General features: G+C 41.6%; 1 protein-coding gene across 1 annotated transcript; it reads left to right on the top strand.

Moving 5' to 3' along the window:
- Positions 1 to 6,353: 6,353 nt before the first annotated feature.
- AMER3 (APC membrane recruitment protein 3) lies at positions 6,354 to 9,371 on the top strand. The gene has a single exon (XM_009318858.1). It carries the CDS (start codon positions 6,354 to 6,356, stop codon positions 9,369 to 9,371), a length of 3,018 nt encoding a protein of 1,005 aa, XP_009317133.1.
- The last annotated feature ends 2,394 nt before the right edge of the window (positions 9,372 to 11,765 follow it).

The following is an 11,765-nucleotide window of genomic DNA, read 5'->3' on the forward strand; positions in this document are numbered from 1 at the left end:
TACTATGAAAAATCCTGAGCTCCACGGAACAGTTGGCAGGGCTTAAAGGAAGGTTCAGGCTTCCCTATAGCACATTGCTAATAAGATTAAGCATTTAACTGCACAACCTTCTAGCATTCTGCTGGGGAGTATGAGATTTTACTTTGTGTGCTCAGTGGCATTAAGGTTGAAGAAAAACACACCGATGTGCTTTTTGCTGGTTCTTCATGAGAAAGCCATTGCCTGACCTAAATGTATATGCAAATAACTAGGCATCCTGGGATACCCAAGAGAGACAAATGATTAAGGGGAATGATAAGATAGAGCCACTAATGATGATGAGAGGAGTACACCTAACAAGCAGCATGATCTCAACGCAGGTTTATGTGTCACACAGGCATCTTTAAAAATAAACAGTCTTCTGTTTCCTAAATCATGACCGTCCCTGATTACATCCTTCATCCTTTCCACCCTGTTCTTTTCTGTTTTCTAATGGAGATGAGATACGAGCAAAATAATCAGTTTGAGTAAGAAGATGAGCCCTGCTTTAAAATCCCCTTTGGTTTTCACCATAAGAACAGTTATGTTTATTTACTTACTAGAAACAGTGTCACAATAACTGCAGACAGGGTATCACTACCCTCTAGCAAGGAAACATTTTATTGCTTTGTAATTAAAAATAAAATTAACAGAATGGAATATATGCTCATGATTATTAGTAAGTATTTCCATTATTAACTTTTATCTTCTGAGATAGAGAGTTAAGGTTTTTGACTGTAAATAGTCTTATTCCAAAAATACCCCCACATACACTTTACTGGGAGCCCCAGCTGTTCTTTATGCATTGCTAATTGATTAGATCCTAAGCATTAAAAATTAGTATTGTTCACTGTCTTTCAAAGTAGCTGTGGCTCTCACCACCTCATGCTTGCTTGTTTTTGCATTTTAGGACTTCCAACTGGTGCCCAGCAAAAATCCTCCCGAGGTTAACTCCTGGAGTGCTCTGTTCTTTTTCTCTTTCCCATTATATGATTTCTCAAGAAATATTTTAAAAAACATTTCATCTAAACTGCATCCACTTTAAGCATAATACATGTCCAAATGCCCAAACCAGATATATGTTTTCAGGAAATTTAATTATGCTACTATTTTTGCTTGGAAAGCAGTAGTAACATTTTCAAAGGTAACTCTGATATTCAGGATCTTAAGTCTGATTGATATGAAGCCGCTTGTAGAAAAGGGATTTTGGACTCACTCCAAACTTGTATCCTAAAACATAAAAGCAGCCCAAATAGAGTTTTTTCCTTCTTTTTAAATTAAAAAACCTAAAAGAGTATGTAATGTTTATCAACTCTTTCATTTAATAGAAGGAAAATGCTTGGAGGGAGGTGAAATTAAGACTCCAAGTGGCATGCAGAATTCTGCTTAGCAAGAGACAGCAATGTACCATCTCCACAACCTGCCAATTTTAAGAATGAACTAAATGTAAAGAAGCAGAAAGAGCACTCCTATCTCCCCTGCAAAACAATGACTGTATTCTGAATTTTGCTTATTTCTGCCTCCAAGAGAGACAATTATAGATATTACACATCCAACAAGCAAGTAAGAGTGTCCAAGCCAGACAGCTGATAAGATTTTGGAATAAATGAACCTTAATTATATTTTTTCCTACTTAAGCGAAAGTAATTTTGAGCCAAACTTGCCAAAGCCAGAGAGTTCATCTAAATTTCCTCTTTGTAATACTATTATTTCTATCCATGCAACCTCACTGAAGCAGATACTTCTACTTTCCCAGTAGGATGATCTTCCTAGAGTTACATCCAAGAAGACTGCTATTTTAGCTACTGACACATTAAAGCACAATCTATTTAACCTTTTCTTAGAAGATAACCTAAACAAACCTTTCCATTGTGAGATAAGCTAGTAAGATGCAAGATAACAACTTTGACACCAGCTCAAAAACCAAAGCAAGTCTTCCCCCATTTCTCCAGAGAGGGAAAATTGTAGACAGCTCAGCCTGGCAGAAAGTTTTGGGGGCCATGGGCAGAGGCAAGTGTGACCTCTCTCTTCTCTGACCCACATGTCAGAGGCAAAATTTGGACAGTTTGAATCCTGCCTCCACCCATCTTCCTCCTGCTTCCTAATGAATATCCAGTCCAGCTCCACTGCACCCCTCTTTGGCCTCTTTGTCTGTTGACCTGGACTTAGGTAGAATTTAGGCCACCAGAATATGGCTCTTTTTAACCAGAACAGTTACCTAACTCAGTCTTGTTCAGGTCCTCGTAACCCAGGACTATAAGCAATTGCTTTGACTGTCCTAAAACCATGTCTCTTCAGCCCACAGGAACATGTTCACCTTCCCATTCTAAAACTTTAATTTACTTTTAGATGAATCACAGACACAGTAGAACCTTCTGTGTTTATGAAAAGGCTGTCAGACACCCTGCACAGATGGTATATCTTTGAGCATGAAGTATCACTGCATTTTATGAGCAATATTATCCAAATTTAAACCAAAACCTTATTTCCATTATAGTATAAGCCCAAAATCCGGATCTAATTGCCTGCTTAGACACCTGTGAAATTCTGAAAGTGAGCAGCTGGTATGATTAAGACAGATAAAAGTACTGTTTACTGTAGATGGGAAGTCTCAATGCTGCTGCACCTAAGATCATTGTAAATGACAATTAAACTGTAGCCCAGTATAAGATTCAGGATGTCCTCCATTTAACCATGTGTTCCATAAGTAATTTCACAGATCTTAAAAAAAGAGGTCAAGTAACATTAATGAAGAAAACATCCTGAGCCTGCTGAAAACAAAACAACCTAGCCTTTGTAGACTGACTGCTAATTTCCACAGGTTTCTGTTCTTTACAGTGATTTTTAATTGCAAATAAATTTCCTTTGCAAAGGTGGAAATCTGTCCCTCATACACCATTTATCCCTGTGGAAGAAGAGATACACTGCAAGTTAAGTCCAAGAGGAGAATAATTAAAAAGAAGCAGAGACAGGCAATAGTGTATGTAGCTGAGTGCATGGGTCAAGAAATCCCAAGTAAGATGTACCATTTTTTAAATGCCTAGAATAATTTTTCACAGAATTTTGATTAGCTTTACATAACCACTGAAGGGTAACTTTCCCTTACAGCACTTTAATCTGTTTCTCACATCACTGGTACAGGTTCTGGGGTTAGAGATATAACTTGGGGTTAGAGATATAACTTGTGTCCCTACAGAGAGGGAAAAAAGGTATCATGGTATAGTCCGTTACAACCAAAAGTGCTAAAAGTATTAATAGATATAGAAAGAGAGTGGCATTGCATAAATATTTCTATTCTATATTTGGAAAGAAGCTCATTGATAATTTATATCATATGAGGATGAAGAGGAACTCATAGTATGGGAAGTTACAAAACAGCATCTGAGACGAATATTTTAAAAAATCTGCAGACTCTGGTAGCAGATTAAGAGCTCTCAAAGAGTTGGCTGAGGAGATTTTCCTTTTCTTGGCGTTCATTTTTAATAGCATTTTTAATGGGGAAGATTCCCGAAGCTGTGCCAGTGTTCAAACAGGATAAGCAGGATGACACAATGAACTAGATACTAATTAGTCTGGCATGAATCCTGGGGGAAAACGAGAAAAAGAATATATGGGATTAAATAGAGACATTAAACAATTAGAATACAAAGTTGGTGATTATATATAGTAGATTTAAAAAAAAAAAAAACAACCCACCTAACTTATTTTTTCCTCATCAGAGGAAACTGAAAAGGTAGCATAGGCTACCATCAGTGTATCTGACATTATTATACTACATATATTCTCAGTACAGGTGCTGTTCACGCCATTTGGGCTTTCATGTTAAAACTGTTCATCCAATCTATACAAAAAGGCAGAAGAAGCCTTGAAGTTTCTAGCCCCAGTTATCAAACTGGTAGTCCGTTGTTTTTCTTATAAAGGAGATACAATTCAGATCAAAGATTTCTTTATTCAGAAGATTATCTAATGATGTCCTGAATTCTTAGCTTTAGTAAGTTTCATACTTGATAATAAAACAAATCCACCTCTAAAAGCCTTTTTAATGCATCTACAGAAAAACTTCCCAAGTATGCAATTACAGAAATGACCCTTGCTTAATACTCAGAGTGGGCAGAAACAGCTGTAGGACTTCAAAGAGTCCTACATAACATCGTTATAACGCTAGCATTTGTCATGTCACAGACTTCTAAGGAGCTTCTCAGCAGCAGGACTTCCCACAGGGACACAGTACCTACTTTACAATTACAAAGGACTGAGGTGTCAGACACTTTATTTTTGGGATATTAATAATTGGTCTTGCGTCAGTTGTTTCTGATCATTTTCACAACTCTGCTGGAGTTCTGCACACTGAATTTCTTCTCAATCACACCTTGCTTTTCAGAAAAGGAGTGTAATCATGTCCCAGTGACCTATTTCTAAATATGCAGAACAAGTTTCCTGTAGCATCAGTGAACTCCAGATACCTGACAACGTAGTAAAATGTTTACTGGCTTTCATTAGGAATGCTCTGCATACTCACGTGCAGCCCCAAATGCAAATAAATGTGCCAACATCTCAATCATACTGATAGACACCCATCTATCACCATCCACCATGTTTTCCATAGCATCCATACTCTTGGTGTCGAATATTCACACTTTACCCTTATGTTTTCTACCATTTGTCACTGACCTACATTTAGTTGTAAACATTGTTAATGGCATGCCAGTTTGCAGCTTCTATAAGAAACAGGCTGTCACTGATCTGCCTGCTGGAGAAGTGCTGCAGGTGACAGAACTTCCAGATACACAGACCTGTATCTTGTGAGGTGTTGGTCAGACTGTTGCTGTTCCCAGCATGCCCTGGCAACTGGAAAGCCTCTGGAGGCTACAGACAGCTGTTACAGTTCAAGGTAGACTAAAGACTGCTTTAAGTTGTACTTTAAGAGTGTACAAAGGCTAGGCTTGGTGCTGAATTTAAAATCTCCCTGTCTGTCTTTGTACTGGGTGCAGGTCTGGACCCAGGGATCTGATCTGAGATTGTTCTCAAGGGAGCGTTGGTAATTTTTTATTTCACCAGAGCTGTTACATACGGTTTGTCAAGGACTGCTAGAGATAGCACTGTGTTGTTTGTGTGTGTTGCGGAGTTCAATGGCTCTAAGTAGTTTCAGTTATGTCTACACAATTCAAAACAAGTCATTAACTGAGGTCTCATTAAGGAAAGACACAAGCACATTCTTGCAAGTATAGGACTTGGAGTTTTTGTCCTGCTTCCCATCCAGTAAAAATCTGGTTTCTCTAACAGCTTTTAGGAAGTGCTTGCTTCTTCCCTGCCCTACCTTTATGTAAGTCAGTCCATTGACTTACTCAATATTCAAGTTGATAGAAGGGAGGAAAGGATCAGATGTGTCCATGAAATAACTGCTGGCAAACTGAGTGTCATGGCTAAAATAATTAATGACTAATTAGATGCATGAAAACATAAAACAGATTCAATAGTAAACCATATAGGCAAAGACCAGAATTGGCACTGATACGGGTAATAGAGTATTTTTAGAAATAGCTGATCAATGCACAATGCAGATTTAATGTGGCAATGCCTCAGAGTACTACACTGGTCTTTGTAAATTGGAAACAATGCTTGTCATAATTAACAGTGACTTTCAATGTGGCATTTTTTACTTTTTACAATAAAAGTAGTAGTGCAGAGAATTATACATTATACTCAGGAGGAAGCAAAAACAGTAATTCAGTTTCAGCATGCTTCCCAGGGTAGTACCAAGGTTTATGGATTTTCTATTCACAGGTAAGGATTATTTTAATATAAAGTGAGCATTATGTGTCAAATGTTTGATCCCTTTTCTTAGGAGATTTCCCACCTTGAGCTCTTCATCCTCCTCAAAGGTACAGGTTTATGAACTGCTGCCTCCCTGATGCACACACATGTTAAAGTTCCTCAGGCATTGCTTTTCACTGATGCCTCTTCTACTTTCAGCACAGGACCTCTGTCTTGTTAAAAGCCATCCTAAAGTCACAGTCCTAAATCCAAACCCCCTCATTTCTAACAGACAAAATGTTCTCTGAGCCTCAGCTACCAACCCATAATGTGTACCGTCTTCTCCTTGCTGGATCTTCCAACCATTGCCAACATATCTTCAATTTCACTTGGTCTGTTTCTCATGCAATACCATGACTCAGTGATGGAAATTTCTGGTGACAAACAAAATCAATTGTACAATGCTTAATAGCCGTCCCTTTGTTCTCCAGTTGTTTTCAAAGCTTGCAAGTGCTAGCCATCAACCTCACAATATTTTTATTCTGCTGTTTTCTTTACAGAAACAGATGTGAGGAAGCAGTATGGAGCTCAAGAGGGGAAAGACCTTCATAAAATCCAGTGTGCAACATGAGAAAGTGCCACCAGTGCACACAGTTCCTGTCAACAAAGACGATACAGGGAAAGACAAAAAGGCAGCTCTGGAGGGAAACCAAAGTGTAGCTGAAGTCCAGCTGGCATGTTTGGCCACACACAAGAACTACAGATTTTCCACCAGAGCAGCGAGGAATGGGGCTGGTGACAACTGCCTGGAAAAATCATCTGGGTCCTCCTACAAACTCGTAAGGAAGAGTAAAACCCATGACTGTGTTACTGAGGCAGACAAAACAGAGCACTGCAGCCCCAGCAGCACGATTTGTGAGGAAGGTTTTTCTGGAAAGGGTAAGGGCCGACTTGTCAATAGCATCAGCTTTTCAGGGATGTCCAGCTCCAGCAGTAAGAAAGAGTGTGTGGTCCGCCCCAGCCAGTCTGCATGCAGCAGTCAGATGATCGATTACAGGAACTTTGTGCCACAGATGCCTTTTGTACCAGCTGTCGCAAAAACCATTCCCAGGAAGAGGATTTCCCTCAAGAGATCTAAGAAAGGGCTCAGAGATATATTTCATATAAAAAAAAATAAACCAGAGAGCCTCACGTTCCTGGTTGAGAAGGACAAGAATCTGTCCTCTCCAGGCTGCAAGAGTGAGTTGTCTGGGCGTCTTGCAAAGTATCTTTTCAAAACCGGAGAAACATTTGCAGCTGATTGCTTGTCACAAGACTGCTCAGACAGTGAACTGCAGTCTGACTCTTCCTATGACTGCTGCAACACCCTGTGTGAAGATGTTGCCTCGCTGAAGAGCTTTGATTCCCTCACTGGCTGTGGGGAAATTTTTGCTGACGAGAGCTCTGCTCACCTGGAGCTGGAGAACAGCAAAGAAGTTCTGCTGAGACGAAGCAAGTGCAAAGACAGCCCTGTCATGGGCTCTTTCCAAGGGGGGGTGGAGCAGCTGGCCTCTCCTGGCCAGAATGAGACTGTTGAATTTGCAAAGTTTTGGGACAACATCAACAAATCAGTGAGGCTACATCAGAGTGCTCTGTTTGATAAGAAGTTACTGAAGATACCTGGTCCTGAGGTGGAAAAGGTTACAAGCCAGGCTGCTACATCTGTGACAGACCCCCAAGTGTCACCTAATAAAGATGATGACAATTCCAAAGAGAGCTCCACAGAAACAGAAACGCCGAAAAGTGACAACCAGGAATCCACATCCACAAGTGATGAAGGCTACTATGATTCATTCTCTCCTGGACAAGATGATGACATGAAGGAAGCTCAGACCCCTGGGGTCCCAGGTAGATTTCCAAGAGACAGTTACAGCGGAGATGCCCTTTATGAGCTCTTCTATGACCCAAATGAAGTAAAAATAAACCCAGTCCTAGATGATGACTTGTGCACATCTGAAAGCATTTCAGAACAAGCCATTGAAATCCCTTTGTCCATTTACAGCTTTCATGTCGGAGCTGAGGAGAACATGGCTTCCCAACCAGCCCTAGACATTATCAGCCAGGGTTTTTTCCACAGCACATGGAAAGGCAAAGAATGTTTGCTAAAGCTTTGTGATACTGAGCTTTCACTGACCATGGGGATAATAAACTGGCTGCGAAAACACGCGGGACTCGTTTCCTCCCCTGACTCTCTTCCCAGTCTTCAATCACAGACAGAAAAGTCCAATGATTCATTGATCCCACCCAGCCCCACTCCAGAGCAGAAAGTGAGCACAGAAGCTCAGCAGGAGAAACCAAACAAGGAAGAATCTAATACATTTAACCTATGTGTGTCTTTGGACGAAAGCAAACATGCAACCCGGGCCTCTTCAGTAAACGTTGCTGAAAGAGACCACAGCTTGGACTCTTGCCCTAAAACATCTAATTTGGATTTCCAAGGAAATGAAGGGAGTCACCGCAAGGATTCATCTACAGTGCCTGGGACTGTAGAAGCCACCAGCACATCAAGTTATGCACCACAATCACAGGCTAACGGAGACAATCTGCAGACATCTTCAACTGAGAATAAGAAGGCGACAATTTCAGAAGGATGTGAGACATCCGGAGATAAAAACCCACAGCCAGAAAAGCTGAACAGAGAGAGTGGCTCTCAGAGCTCTGAAAACCCTTCATTAGATGATAATCACGAAGTAGAATCATGTTACTCCTACAAGACTGCTGTGACCTCACTCCTGGATCCCCTTGAGAGGGAGGACAGAAATAAACCAATGTATCACACTCTCTCTATTTCCTGTGACAAACCGCTGCAGCCTCTTACTCTCAGACGCTTCCAGAGCTACATTAGCCCCACACCAACAGAAAGCAGCACTAACATAGTGCAGCTCTTAGAGCGCTGTGTAACGCAAGTGGCATCATTAAAAATCAGCTATGAAAACAAGCACCTGGAAGACAGATGCATTGGGAATGAAATGAATAATATAATTCGTAAGATATCTCAGTACAAAAACAAGTTATTGTTGCAAAATGAATGCAACTGCATTGCCCAAAATCCAGAATACTCCAGTATTCCTAGCACAAACCAATACAACTATGAGACAAGTTTCCAATCCAGCAGCCTGTATCATTTGAAGCAAAATGGGGAGCAAATTTGCTCTGAAGATCAGAAAAGTGGAGCAAAAATCGTAGATGATGTTACTAGAAGCAAGATAAATTTTGAATATGCCCAGCTAAATAATCAAGCGCTCTCCTATTTAAAAGACTTTACATTCGATCTTAGTCCAAGTGACTCTGCCCCTGCTACAACTCTTAGTAGACCAACATTTTTACCTCTCTTTAACTCTGTCTGCTCAGACATACCTGCTACCTTGTCGCAAGCTTCATACAGCACCACCGTCTCTCTAGCTGACTCGCTGCAGTCTAAGGAGGCTGAGCAGTGCAGCCCAGGGCCGTGGAGTTATGCAGAGACCCCCTGCAGGGGCCTGGCTGGGGGAAGCGCTCTGTCCCCTCACCCAGAGGCAGCAACCCTGGACACAGCAGTGACAGGGAGGAACCACCAGTAACACACCTGCATTGAGAAGGTGAGTGCTTATGGGAAGTCTGAAATTAAATGTGAAATAAGTAACATCCGTTCCCTTTTTACAGAGGGACGCTTATGGCAGTGGAGTCTGAGATATACTCAGGGTTTCTCAGTTTTCTAGTTTCATTGTTTTTAACCTTCACTTCAGCGTGGTAGTTAAGAGTAACAAGAATTTAAATTACACAATTGACGAAACCAGGGGCCACGTATAGCAGGTATCACATTCACTGAGTCTTACAAGTCCCGTGCAAAGGTTGAAGCCCCATCTTCCACCAGGTGCAGCAGTTTTCACACCAGCTGAAGCAGGGAAAATTTTTCCTTCTCCCACTCCAGGATCTGCCACGTTTGGAACAACACGGTGGATATGGCTGCCTGGCCACAGACTGCCGGCAGCATTCAGCTCAGATTCCTCAATACCAGGTCTCTTGCTATATAATGACAGCATAAAAATTATGTCCTGCTCCCCCTCTGGAGTGATAACTGGATATTAGGCAGAGCTCTCTACTGGAGTCCTGATGTGTGAGCTGCTACGCAGGGGGTCACACGAGAAAGCCAGAGATCTGCAATGTTAAGTCACAGGGCAGACAGACATACCCTGTCCTGCAGTTGCATACATATGGTGTGCCCTCAAGCACAAGGGAAAGCCCACAATACTATGCTGCTGCTGCTAAGTGTACCAAAAGGATGTTCTTCCTTCTTGCAAGCCTGAAGTCTCTCTCCAGCAGGTGCAGTTGGTCTCTGGCCAAACCACGCTGTGGCAGAGCAAGAGCTGAAGCCAAGGCATGCTCCCCATGCAAGGCTTGACGGGCTTCTCAAGAGAGGGATTATAGGGTCTGTGCTGCACCTCAAGTTTTTGAAAATCCTTGAGCCATACTTACATAGTATAGGGAGATCCAGAATTTGGTCTCTGCCATAGGGTAAGAAACAAACACCTCTGCTGTAAAACAGAAAGAGCTGATCAGGTACGCAGCCATTGTGCTGGTTCAGATTTGCCTGTCACACAAGGCTTTAGGCCAGAGCAGATACTATCTGTACACACTGCTCTAACTCTATGCCAGCTGAGAAATCCTCTGTCCTCCGGTTGCTGAGAGGAATCTGTTGTAGAAGTATAAAACTTGTGTAAATTCTCTATCATGTGCCCTGCCAAATCTGAGAGATTGACTGGACTCTGCCCAGCCCTGGCACTCTGAGAAGGAGCCTTTGGAGGTGGTGGAAGATGGAGAGGAGGCTGCAGCACGGGCCAGGATAGAGAATTAAGGAACAGCTCATTATTGAATGGAGGGACCCAGGGAACACAACACTTCTCTCGCTCTTCTTGCTCACAGCAGTGTGACTGCTTTCTGGTCATCTCTAACGGCTTCCCAAGCAGCACAAACTAAAAAGGACAGTGTTTGTCTTTGCATGAGGCAAAAAAACCCTTACCTTTTCGAGTCTTGGGAGATTCAGCCACCCGCTTTGCTATTTACATCTTTGTGAAAGTGCCTTTCCCCACTAACAAGTCTCCCATTTCAGGGAGGGGTATTTTTCAGGGGTCTGCATGAAGTTAAGGGCCAGAGACTGTCAGTCTTCAATATCCTTTACTAACACATCGTCTAGTTATAACCTGCTCATCAGTGAACTAGGTCTTCCTCTAGTGAAAGAAGTGATTTTCTTTTTTTCCGTTTTTGTTGCAAACAATGTTGACTAGCAAGCCACCTTCTTGTGTCACCAGGTTTTTGGGCAGAACTTGCCATTCAAGGACACACCATACTCCTTAGAACTACTTGCCTCTTTTAGATTATTTCTGAAATTAAAAATTCAGTACAGGCAAGGAAAGGTTTGTGGTCACAGCCAGTATATGTAAGAAACCAGTGCTAGGCACAGCTTTTTAGGGTTAGAACAGCAGATCAATGTATGCGTTGGCCTGATATTTTTAGTTTGTTGTGAATATTAATCCACAGGGTACTGCTAAGAATATCCCTGCCTTCGCAGGCTAGGAATGCAAAGGGGTTCTAATTTTGAGGAGTCCTTTGCTTTCTGGTAGAAATGGGGAAGGAAGTCATAGCTGCTGTGACTGTCAGAAGTGGTAACAGACTGTATCTTTATACTGTGCAAGACATATTGCAAGTAGACATTACTAGACTCGGGGCACTTTCTACTGCATTGTATCAAATGGCAGCTGCTGTATGCCACCATGTGTCAGCATCTATAATACCTGCAATGTCAGGAATGTGACGCAGGTCACATGCTATCACCTGAGTCCCAGAGAGAAGACAATTCAAGTTTTTTCCAAAAGGGATCTGCTGATTTTTGATAGAGGTTTCTCTAACAGTAAAATGAATGACATTTTAAAATATAGATGGGATTTGCATATTCACAAAGTGACTTTGAGGAATAG

Source organism: Pygoscelis adeliae, unplaced genomic scaffold (assembly GCF_000699105.1).
Source record: "Pygoscelis adeliae isolate BGI_AS28 unplaced genomic scaffold, ASM69910v1 Scaffold30, whole genome shotgun sequence".
Lineage (NCBI taxonomy): Eukaryota > Metazoa > Chordata > Aves > Sphenisciformes > Spheniscidae > Pygoscelis > Pygoscelis adeliae.

Coding starts and splice junctions, on each gene's coding strand:
- AMER3 (XM_009318858.1), top strand. CDS start 6,354: ATGGAGCTCAAGAGGGGAAAGACCTTCATAAAATCCAGTGTGCAACAT.